Source organism: Amphiura filiformis, chromosome 15 (assembly GCF_039555335.1).
Source record: "Amphiura filiformis chromosome 15, Afil_fr2py, whole genome shotgun sequence".
In the NCBI taxonomy this organism is placed as follows: domain Eukaryota; kingdom Metazoa; phylum Echinodermata; class Ophiuroidea; order Amphilepidida; family Amphiuridae; genus Amphiura; species Amphiura filiformis.
Genome location: NC_092642.1, coordinates 15,391,848 through 15,405,018, shown reverse-complemented (window position 1 = coordinate 15,405,018; position 13,171 = coordinate 15,391,848). Strand labels below are relative to the sequence as shown.

The window sequence follows — 13,171 nt, the reverse complement described above, 5'->3', positions numbered from 1 at the left end:
GAGACAACCCATCATATATTTGAAGAACACCCCCCCCCAGAAATTGTTGCTTACAAAAAGGTGTAAAAGAGCATTGAAGTAATTGATGCATTTTAATATTTTCTGCCAACAGCCCTCAGAGGTGGTAGTAGGTGTTATCAAAATGGGTTGAGGCATTCAACTATTCTCAAACGCTCATCATTGGCTATAAGTATCGATACAAAAGGCATGTTACAAGATACTCAATTCAATATTGATTTGGCAGACTCTGTAGTCTGTATTGTGTTTTACCAAAAGCAACAAATTATGGAAAATTATCTGATTTGCTTAGATATCTATATACCATCAATAGATAACAATAAATAGACTCGCTCTACTGGAAGGTTAGCTTGTTGGAGTTGATATACCATCCATCTCTTTTTCAGGTACATCCCAGTTATAAGGAGTTTGGGAACATAAATTACCATTCTTTGGAGCCACTTTTCTTCTGTCCCAGGCCAGTACCTCCATGCAGTCACAGAAATGTGCCAAATTTAGCGATGCCACAGGAAATGCCACAGCATTATTCAACAATTGTGCCATGCAATTATGTGACACAATGGGTCACAAAATAGGTACCAATTCTGTTGTTCAGTCAGAAGTCAGAACAACACAATGTGGCTAAACAGCTGGTTTTATCTGTACCAGGGTGCCAGCAGTAATGTTTGAATCCATAGGGAGAGAGACATCAAAATATGTCAAGTGGTACACTCTTAGCATCATGGGCAAATATCTTGGCCATCAGTTAACCTGATCTCTCACAGGAGACCACCCATCATATATGTGTACATCCATATCAAAAGGATGCACTTGTCGGCTGCTACATGTGTCTCATTTCACATAATAACTAGGAATAAATACCAGACTCATCTTCGAAGTGGAGGTCACTGCAAATTATCCCAAGTCACATGGTTTAGGAATACAGATAATATTTCTTATACAATTTGACTTGGGATGATTTGAAGTGACCTACACTTGATATGAGTCTTGTATTTATTCCTAGCTATTATGTGAAATGAGACACATGTAGCAGCCGACAAGTGCATCGTTTTGATATGGATGTACACATATGAAGAACACCCCCTCCAGGAATTGTTGCTTACAAAAAGGTGTGAAAGAGCATTGAAGTAATTGATGCATTTTAGTATTTTCTGCCAACAGCCCTCAGAGGTGGTAGTAGGTGTTATCAATATGGGTTGAGGCATTCAACTATTCTCAAACGTTCATCATTGGCCATAAGCATAGATACAAAAGGCATGTTACAAGATACTCAATTCAATATTGATTTGGCAGACTCTGTATTGTGTTTTACCAAAAGCAACAAATTATGGAAAATTATCTGATTTGCTTAGATATCTATACCATCAATAGATAACAATGAATAGACTCGTCTACTGGAAGGTTAGCTTGTTGGAGTTGATATTCCCTCCATCTCTTTTTCAGGCACATCCCAGTTAGAAGGAGTTAGGAACAGAAATTACCATTCTTTGGTGCCACTTTTCTTCTGTCCCAATACCTCCATGCAGTCACAGAAATGTGCCAAATTTGTGTACCATGCAATTATTGGCAATTGTACCATGCAATTATGTGACAGATGCCCCATTGTAGGTATGTAAAGTTTTTTTTCTCATGTTGGTGCGGTGCAAGCAATGAGGCAGCACCCCCCCCCCACAAGCAATGAAGCAGCATCCCATAAGCAATGAAACACCACCAGAAGCAATGAAGCATCATCCCCACATTGCCAAAACTGACAATTACTTGTGCAGCCATGATCCTGAAACTTTATCAATGATATTACTTGTTGGTTTCCATGTCACTTACTGCTATTCAAAGTTAGTATAGTATAGCCTTTAGATGCTAATGATTAATCAATGGGGGATGGTTTCATAACTCAACCACTGGCGCCCTGAAGTAGGGTCCGATTCTATCGTTCAGTCAGAACAACAGAATGTTAAGTTGGCAACATATTTTTCTCATGTTGGTGCGGTGCAAGCAATGAAGCAGCACCCCACAAGAAATGAAGCAGCACCCCACAAGCAATGAAACAGCACCCCTTAAGCAATGAAACAACACCCCAGAGCATCACCCCCAAATTGCCAAACCTGACAATGATCCTGAAACTTTATCAATGATATTACCAGTTGGTTTTGATGTCATTTACTGCTATTCAAAGTTAGTATAGTATAGCCTTTAGATGCTAATGATTAATCAATAGGGGGTGGTTTCATAACTCAACCACTGGCGTCCTGAAGTAGAGCCCGATTCTATCGCTCAGTCAGAACAACATAATGCGGCTTAACAGTCAGTCCTACCAGGGTGCTGGCAGTTAGGTTTTGAATCCATAGGGAGAAACATGATCAAAAGTGGAACACTCTTAGTGTCATGGGCTTGGCCATCAGTTAACCTGATCTCTCACGAGGGACAACCCATCATAAATATGAAGAACACAAACCCAGAATTGTTGCTTCCAAAAAATGTGAAAGAGCATTGAAGTAATTGATGCATTTTAGTATTTTCTGCCAACAGACCTCAGAGGTGGTAGTAGTTGTTATCAAAATGGGGTTGAGGCATTCAACTATTCTCAAACGTACATCATTGGCCAAAAGCATAGATACAAAAGGCAAGATACTCAATTCAATATTGATTTGGCAGACTGTATTGTGTTTTACCAAAAGCAACAAATTATGAAAAATTATCTGATTTGCTTAGATATCTATACCATCAATAGATAACAATGAATAGACTCGTCTACTGGAAGGTTAGCTTGTTGGAGTTGATATTCCCTCCATCTCTTTTTCAGGCACATCCCAGTTATAAGGAGTTAGGAACAGAAATTACCATTCTTTGGTGCCACTTTTCTTCTGTTGCAGTACCTCCATGCAGTCACAGAAATGTGCCAAATTTGTGAACCATGCAATTATTGGCAATTATTCAACAATTGTGCAATGCAATTATGTGACACGATGCCCCATTGTAGGTATGTTAAGTTGGCAACATATTTTTCTCATGTTGGTGCGGTGCAAGCAATGAAGCAGCACCCCCACAAGAAATGAAGCAGCACCCCCACAAGCAATGAAACAGCACCCCATAAGCAATGAAACAACACCCCAGAGCATCACCCCCAAATTGCCAAACCTGACAATGATCCTGAAACTTTATCAATGATATTACCAGTTGGTTTTGATGTCATTTACTGCTATTCAAAGTTAGTATAGTATAGCCTTTAGATGCTAATGATTAATCAATAGGGGGTGGTTTCATAACTCAACCACTGGCGTCCTGAAGTAGAGCCCGATTCTATCGTTCAGTCATAACAAAATGTGGCTAAACAGTCGGTCCTACCAGGGTGCTGGCAGTTAGGTTTTGAATCCATAGAGAGAAATATGATCAAAAGTGGAACACTCTTAGTGTCATGGGCTTGGGCATCGGTTAACTTGATCTCTCACGAGGGATAACCCATCATAAATATGAAGAATACAAACCCAGAATTGTTGCTTACAAAAAAATGTGAAAGAGCATTGAAGTAATTAATGCATTTTAGTATTTTCTGCCAACAGACCTCAGAGGTGGTAGTAGGTGTTATCAAAATGGGTTTAGGCATTCAACTATTCTCAAATGTTCATCATTGGCCATAAGCATAGATACAAAAGGCATGTTACAATATACTCATTTCAGTATTAATTTGGCAGACTCTGTAAGTATTGTGTTTTACCAGAAGCAACACATTGATGGGAAAAGATCTGATTTTGACATGATATGAACACAAGAGGGGATGGGGAGATTTCTAGAACCCTATTTTCAGAAAATCGGCAAGGAAACTGTGGACTTGATAATGGTGCAAACATCTTGGGAATCACTTTTTACATCTGATTATTTTTGTACGGCTTTCCTTTTCGCATGTCATTTCAGAACAAATTTAAAAGCCTGCAAAAATATTTCGTTGTTGGGCAGGAAAAACCTATGTGTCATTGGCCCCTGAACATGTTTAAATGAAAACCTCCTATGTAACATAACCTGTTGGCAGTTTTGTTTCAAACATGTTCAGGGGCCAAAAGCACATCTATAAGGTTTTTCCTAGCCAATGATGATTACAATAAGCTTCAATGTGTAACTGTTTGATACTGTGGATAGACAAAACCCTGCAAAATGTTTCAGAACATGTAAAATTGCGAACAATCAATACTACCAAAATACCCCGCTATACAGTGCTGTGAAAGTGGAAATTTTTACGCTGTATTTATTTTCATGCTTTTTGCATTCCAAGCAGATACCACGAAAATAACGACATGCTAATATATTCCTTTTGTGTATAGGTTAAATGTATGGAAGCTTAGAATACAGAAAAAATTACAGGTGCAAAAATTTCTACTCTTATTTGATTTATTACTAGTTACCTCGTCTCCATCGCCTTTTTTCCAGCAATAAATTGATGGCTCTTTCTGTGTCATAGTTGCTGTCATGGAGTGCTACCAAAACTTCATCTTCACTCTTAGGAACTACATCTTGTACCTATGCATGAAAATGTGTACACACAATGTTACCGTCACAATTCTATTCAATTTATTTTTTATTTCTATTCTTTTCTGATATATTCAACAAATCATATCTCTTTTTCTTCCCTTTTGACTTTCCGCTCAGTTTGTGAGAAAAGGTCTCATAAACTATGTATATGTACAAAATAGAAATTGCTATTTTCAAATGATTATACAACATAACTATAAATGTCAGATGGCTACCTCACTTTCTGCACTGTGAGCATTTCATGAATAACTAAACATCACTAAAGTGTAGCCAGATCTTGATAATTCCTTGAGGAATCCAGTGTAACAGACTGGTGCATTAGTGAATCAAGGTTATCATAATCCAACCGTGCATCACAAACCATATTCAGAGACAATTTTAGCATTATCGGATGAAGATGTGTAATACTAGTGTCTTAGTATATCAAATTACTGTACTATAGACTATACCATTTGATTGCATCTCTTGTAAACATTATTTTATGCTGTACTTCTCCTTTTATCATAATGCGTTATTGGTACGGATATATTTTTGTTGTAGTCTGACCATTATTACCATCTTTCCCACCCCCTCAGGCAACTTCAAATTGCTTGTTGAAAACTGTCATGAAAATGCTACGCATGCGTAAATTTACTGGTTGCATTTGTCACACTCAGTAGGTAAACTGAAACAAAGGGATGGTGCAATATATTGCACTCAATGAAATGAAATCCCATGTTCAGTACTGCAGGCAACATGATAGGTTACCTGCCAACAGCATTGGGGTATTCCAGTTGAAATCCATACACCCCCTATGGAAGACATAACTTTAATCTCCTACACAAGGACTCAGGGAGTGTGAATTTCAAATTAAGTAACCTGCATGGGCAGCTCCATTTGAAATCTACACCCCCCTATGTGGGGGATAAAGGTCACATCTTCCATAGGGGGTGTATGGATTTCAACTGGAATAGCCAATATGTATGCAAGGGGTATTTGATTTTGGTTTGCAACATGGAATTTTTGATGTAACTATCTACAGCACGTTTCAGTAAACAGTTCTGTCTGTTGAGCTGTGCTAAATTATATATTACATGCAATGTTGCATTCAATTTCAGAGACAGTTTACTTTTACAGCAAAGATTGAAACATTACAGCTTGATTGACATTTTGGAGGAGACATCATGAGTTTCATTTCCACCTCCCTCCCTCCAGTCAAATACTCACATTAAAAATGTGTTTAGAGGTTAGCTTTATTATATTACCTTTTGTATGCATTTAAGAATCATTTCTTTTGTGTTTTCTTCATTTGTTCCGTCTGAATACATCTGTGCAAGACGCATCTGATCTGCTGTGGCCTGCAAATAAGAGAAAAACAAAAGGTAAATTACGCTGTTGCTTATAAGGTTGGGATTTCTGATTAGCTGTTACAATCAATATTAGCAACATGCAAATCTTGTTATAGTTTTCAGTACAGTACTTCAGCAGTTTGCCAATTATTACCTATATATAGAAGTGGGGTTCTGATTGGCTAATTGAATGACGTCATCATCACATCGGCACCTCATTCGCTGGTCAAGCTGTGTAGCATCGTTTGACCTAGTTCTTTTTACGCGGTAATCAGACAGAGCAGACAGGCACCGCTGAAGTAACCAATCAATGTACCTGTGTACATGTTGATTCACACATTACCCAAACAGGTGGTGACTGCATACAGACAGACAGGTGTCACAATCTCATCCACTCTTGCCAATGTGACGGACCAGGGGGGGGGCAATACTACCTTAAAAATCTCAATTACATAAGGAAGCTAATGGGAATTGAGGGTGTGTTGAACTCAGCCCTCTATGTATCATATCACTGCCCATCATGTACAATATAATGCATACACATATTCTGAAAACCTCATTGTTTTCTTTAATTTGTTATCCTTTTGTTTTCTATATTCCAAATTCCCATCATTGTTTCGAGTGTCAGCTTTTAATCAAAAAAAAAATATTTTATTAAATCATGCTTAATTGTCTCTCCATGCAATATCAAATTGCTTTTAGCAAGTGCAAAAATGAAGATGCTTTTATGAATATGTCAATACCCTCACTCCACTTTATTCTCATAATCTATTGATATATTTACATGTATTCAAACCAGACAGATAATTACTTGGAAATGTCAGACAGTTGTATTATATTGAAACATGTCTTGTATCAAAGCCACATTTGCTTTTAGTGGGAATTAGCAACATTTTATCTATCTGGGGAAATCCCCTACATTCAATTATGAATCACCATTATATACCCACAGTGGCCATGCAATTTCATAGCATAGGATTTTACATGTATTTTGAAGAGCCAATGCCAAAAAATAGGTTGACTCTTTTTTAGTTACTTGCAGCTGGCTGAAATTTCCTTATATTTTTCCAACAAAGTTACAAATAAAATCCATATAATAATTATAATTATTAAGCCCCTTTACAACAGGAACTGAAAGTTACACGTAGCATGAACATGGTTGAAACACAAAGCCATGTTTCCTGGCAAATCGCTAACTGGGACAAATACAAGTTACTCTGGGTCAATGCACACACTTTGATACCAAGTGCTGAAGTCATGTACTAATGAATAGTCTGCATGTATCACTGGGCCTACTCATGATATCTGCTCAAGACCAGTTCTATGTACATGCATCATACCATGATTACTACAGTAAAGTATTATCATAAATTGGTTCCTACATCCTTAGCAAATACATAACGTCGGAGTTGACAAAAACAAGTGCAATATTATTGCTCATACATTTTGTGATTTATATTGCATGAAATAATTTTACACCGTGAATACTGATCATACTGATGTGCTTGTAATGTTATCCTATACAATCATGAATGTTGAAAAAATTTACCAAGTTGTGACCTAATTACATATTGAGAGATGCACACATTTTATTTATAAAATGTTCTGTATTTAAAAGGGCATTTCACGATCCACAGCCTCACCCCCCACACTTTTTTCAAAAAAGTTTCAATTTTTATACCACTGTAAACTCTAGCTACATAATGTTAATGTACCAAAAATTTCTTGCAGATTAATTCGTTTAGCAAAAATATCGTTCACTTTGCATTTTGTTCTGGTATACAAGAACAAAATTACAACATTGGCCTACGGAGCAGTGTAATACACATAATCATGCATAACTCGCAAACGCAAAAACGGAATCAACCGAAATTTTGGGAGTAAGCTTTTTTCGTGAATATTTACTGAAAAATGTCATAAAAAGAAGATGCTAGGATGATCACAAAATCCTCCTTTATCAAAATTCCTGGATAAGTGTTTCCTTTGAATTGAATTTGTTATATTTATATGTATACATACTATGCACAGCAAAGCATGAAGATAAAAGCATGCTATTGCCACAAGGTACGAATCTCTACACACATAATATTGACCTAGTAAATCCCAATGAGGATCAGAGGTGATAGCACGGGAGGCTTGCTAAGTGCATTATTCATAGATCTAGATAATACATTGATGATGACTATGTACACCTACAGGGCCGAGTACAGGTTTGTCATCACTAAACCTAAGGGACAGATTCTGTTTGCTTTGATATCTGTACTCATCAATAGACATTGATAGACAGTACAGTAGTAGAAAGTTCTTGTTTTTACTGATATTTTTCCCCTTCCTCTGATTTGATACTTCCCTTTATTGGCCTTAATATCTCCGACACACCCTGGTTACGATTTAAATTCCCAACAAAGACTGTGGAACTAAGGCAGACTGTACCATATAGTGTTTTGTACCTCGCATTACGGTCCAACACCCACAAATTTTGCGCAAAATTCTGGGCTGACTCCGCTGCCTTGCAATTGTTGGATTGCGAGTTTTAATTCCGGCGGCGGTGCCATCATGTTGTGCTCTTGGGCAAGGCGGTTTACCTTACTTGCCTCTCTCTACCTAGGGGTGAAATGGGGGAGTTGTTGGGAATATTGTGCACTGAGCACCGCCTTAAAGAGCATTGCATAGCAGCTGACATATATTCTTACCACAGCGGAATATATGTAATTTTTTGGGGGGTGGGGTTTATGAGAAAAACATGAGATTCACCTGATACCCACATCTGCACTAATATGATGAAGGGGATGAGGCTGTCAATCAGCCTTCCACCTTTAAGCACTTATACACTATACAGCACTTGCTAAAAATACTCCAAGAAAATCTGATTTTGAATGGTATGCAATTGGGCGACAGATACCCCATTGCAGGTGTCTTGGCAACACATATCTTGCTATGTTGGTGTGGATGATGCAGCACAAATTGGCAACAGTGACATACTTGGTGCTCAGACAGCTATTCATGCATAATTTATTCCTAATTACCCACATGAACTCATCCTCAATTACAGGTAAATTAAGTAATTCTTGGCCAAGATCAAACACGCATGTTCCAGTTTGGCCAAGAAATACTTAATTTACCTGTAGGAAGGGTGTTTTCAAATAACAAGGTAGCAAGACAAAAGGTTCCATGGACAAATGACTCGCACACAGGGTAGAATTTTGTTTAACTGTTGGATTCTGGCAAGAGCATTTTCAGGGCTTGAAAAAATTTTTAATTTCCCGGGAAGCAAGCTAAATTTCCCAATTTATAGCATGTTTTTATATACAAAAAGACACAATTTCCCTTCAAATTCCAGAATTTTCCTCCAAACACAAACATTTCCTGGGAATGAGCTTCCCGAATTCCTCACTTTTTCGAGCCATGAGCATTTTACAAGAATCTTTAGTGTCTCCCTTGTTTGTGACCTGCTACCATGGCATGAGCGTAGTCTTAAGTTGGTAGTTCAAGACATCCTGGCTGCCACGTATTATTGGGCCAAAAAACCTGAACAGCGTCTCGAACAGCGTCTGGGTTTTGCAATGATTATAAAAATTCTCCTAAAGTCACGCTCATTCTACTTGCAGCAAGTTAATGATTCTTGCCAAATGACTTTTTGAGAGTCAATTAAGATTCACATCAACATGATCAAGTGTGACAGTATTGAGCCTGTTTCTGCTTCTTCAAGCATTTACCATGCATACATGTACAATTGTATCCTTCAAAACATGTTAAATTAATTTCTCTGAAAATGCAGACTAGGCAGCACCAATTTCCTTCTTCCTGTTGTAATGCAATGTTCAAAATACTTGCAAGTATTCCTGGTGAAAACAATGCAATTCATATAATAGCTTGTTTCTTTTGCTTATAGTACATGTATTTGCCATCAATAATAAGCAAATACAGTGCATCTTCCATTTGTTTGCATCCAAATCAGTTGTGGAGGCGAAATGATGTCCTTTTTTATGGCCTCTTTGCTTTCCAATAGTTTAGAAATATTCTTTACACCATAACATTACGCCCTTACCATAATCCCAAGCCCAACCTTAAACCTTTGGTTTAACATTGATTTTATGTTGACTAGGTAATGTTCATATGTCAGGTGTAGAGGGAAAATATTTTTTATGTTATACCTCTGGAATTCAAATATTTGGAACAAAACGTTTTGGGTTTTTTTTAATCCACATACGGTTAAAAAAACCATATACATGTACATTAAACTTGTACATTTATAACATGGTATGAGAATCTAATATTGTTTTCACTTGTAATCACAAATTATTTAGCAAAAACAAATATCAAGTAAGAATAGTCTCATGAGCCAGTCGGATATTCAAATAGGAAGGGGAAGGATTGGCATAGGAAAAGGTGGAGTAACATTTAGTTGAGAATCAAGTGAGCGTTTATATTGTATGGTCCTTGCAGGTTCATACACACTGAAACAAAATCCCATGTGTGCACTGTGCAAGCTTGTTTATCTGCAAATCTAGGTTTATCAAGGGGAGGGGGGATAACCACTATAAACCAGTGGCACTGAACAAGGCATTAGCCAGAGGGGTGTCTTTACGGTGTCCAAAATGGTCCTTGTTCTACAAAATCAGAGTGTCCACTTCCTCTTCACTCCATTATAAAAAATCAGAATTTATAGGGTGTCCAAATTGAAAACAGGGTGTCCAAATGACACCTGGACACCCCTCTGGCTAATGCCTTGGCACTGTAACTTTGAATGTATTCTTTAGCATGTGATTGCCTTGGTGCCCTCGCAAATGCCAAAATGAACTTGGGGGGGAGTGACAGGGAGGTCCCCCATCAGGCAAAATGATGGAAGACTTGTCACTTGTCCCCTGCCTTTTTGAAATTTTACTTTAAGCCAGGGATTTTCGAAAGCGGGCTCGTGTGTACTTTGAAATTTTTGAAAATTTGGGGTGGGACTTTACTTGAAGGTGGGATTATACTAATGATATCAAAATGCATTCAAATTCAATGCATTTTGATATCATTAATTGAGTATGACATGAAAACAAAGTATCAATTTTCACATTAAAAACACAAAACATTGTGCAAATTTAAATTTTTTTTTTTTTTTTTAGGTCAACCATGAATGGGGACACTACAAAACCGAAAAAATAAATAACTAAAACTAGAATTTCGCGGTTCTCGACCTGCGTGGTTCTCGACCTGCGCGGTTCTCGACCTGCGCGGTTCTCGACCTGCGCGGTTCTCGACGCAAAGCGTCGGCCGTAATGCTTCCACCTTGACGCAATCATTTTAACCGGTGCAATTTCACTTGACCCCAAAATGACCTTCACATTCTTTGTCTCACTAAGGTGGCTGTTCCCACCAAATTTCATATAAACCTGCAGCAGTCTATGGCGATTTGACCCCAGATGACCCCGAATGACCTCAAAATGACCTTGACATTTTTGGCTTGTTTCAGTGGTAATCCCCACAAAATTCCATGAACCTGCAACAATCTATGGCAATTTGACCTTGGATGACCCCCAAAATGACCTTGACATTTTTGCCTTGTTTCAGTGGTTATCCCCACAAAATTTCATGAACCTGCGACAATCTATGGCAATTTGACCTCAGATGACCTTGGATGACCCCAAGATGACTTCCTACAGTAGTCGTTCACAGTGCTGTACGGTGCGACCATTTTAGGCGCATTGGCGACTAGAATTTTGCTGATGGCGACTAAATATTCAATCCCTGGCGCCAATGGCGACCAACTGCTGAAGCTTTTAATCGCCAAAAACAAACATGCATTCAAGAGTACGAATGTATGCTATGAATATGCATTTATCATCATGTCTCAATGGGAACTTCCTGGAAAACATATAGGCCTACACTGTACATGCTGCATATGAAGTATGTAGCATTCAATGGGAATATGTAGATCAGAGTACAGCAGCTATGAACATTCAACACACGTGACTGTTCAGTTTACGTTTTTTACCTGGGAGCAAAATTTGGGCGCCTAAATTTATAAAGTTAGGAGCCATTGGCTCCTCAATCAGTTTTTGCACCGTACAGCACTGGTCGTTCACCACCAAATTTCATGAACCTGCAACAATATATGGCCATTTGACCCCAGATGACCTCACAATGACCTTGCGATTATGCAAATTTTGCGCTGAAAAGCAAATCAGGTCAAGAACCTCTGGCTGTGCTACTCTCCACTAAGTTTCATCACTGTAACTCGTACAGATCTCCAGATAATCTCTGCACAGCATAAATTGCAATTTCAGGTACCCGGTTACCCGCCCGAAAAATGCGCCGGGCACAAAATTATCCAAAAATCACTCCCCTAGTTGAAACTACTCCAGAAGGAATTAAAGACCTGGTCAGTGTTTTCCCACGATGATTACAATTCCATCATGAAATGGGTATCGTATGTCCACTACATTTGGGAATGATGAAAATGTCCATCATTGGGCCAGTTCGTAGCAGAATTGCAAATTTGCACATAAAAGAAACCAGCACCACGATATGTGCATTAATGCAAGAATCTGTTCAACCTTTTCACTGTGTTCAGGTCGAATCGACGCCATGATACCAATATGGTTACAGCCAAAGGCTGTTTATTATGAGGTCTGTGATTGGTTTAATTTGGTGGCTTGTTTTATAAGAACAGCACTGATTGGATTATCTTGAATGGCGGGATCGGTGCAATCCCGCGTTTATTTAGGGGGCTAAATCCTTCAAACAGATTAATCCGCACCCAATTACCATTAATCAGATATAAATTATAATGAAATGAACCAGGAAAAGCAGGACATAACAACACATTACATCGTCAAAGCCATGTGAGAATCATTTTTATTTTTTAAAACAAAATATAAAATATGAAGTCTTATTTTCTGCAAAATGTGCAACTTTCAAGATTGACATGCCCGCAAATTAAATACTACAATTTTATAATGAGAGTGGAAAGATTTTTTAGTTTCTTCAGCTTCAAGTGAGATACTCAACTTCACATTTATTGACAATGGACCACGGTCTATGAAGTTTCTGCATAAATTTTCATTTTATAAATAGTTATGACATTCGTCCTTGCATACTGAATATATCATTCAGGATGTCAACCTTGTAATATTGTCGAAATGAAAGGATTGATGATGGAAATGGTGATGCACAGTTGGTTGTCAAGGACCTATTGGGATGAGTAAATATTGTGCCAATAATGTCACAAATTATGTTCCAGATGAAGAAGAAAATTAGATGTTCATGAAAGTTCATCTGTGTTGGTATAAATCATGATTTTGAATGAAACTTTTGAT

At 38.0% G+C, this 13,171-nt stretch overlaps 1 protein-coding gene across 1 annotated transcript in view; it reads right to left on the bottom strand.

Moving 5' to 3' along the window:
- The window catches only part of LOC140170734 (uncharacterized), a 75,172-nt gene that overhangs the window by 49,354 nt on the left and 12,647 nt on the right, over nt 1-13,171 (bottom strand). Inside the window, 2 exon segments of the mRNA XM_072193965.1 lie at nt 4,413-4,527; nt 5,784-5,876. Of these exon segments, the coding sequence (XP_072050066.1) occupies nt 4,413-4,527; nt 5,784-5,876 (208 nt within the window).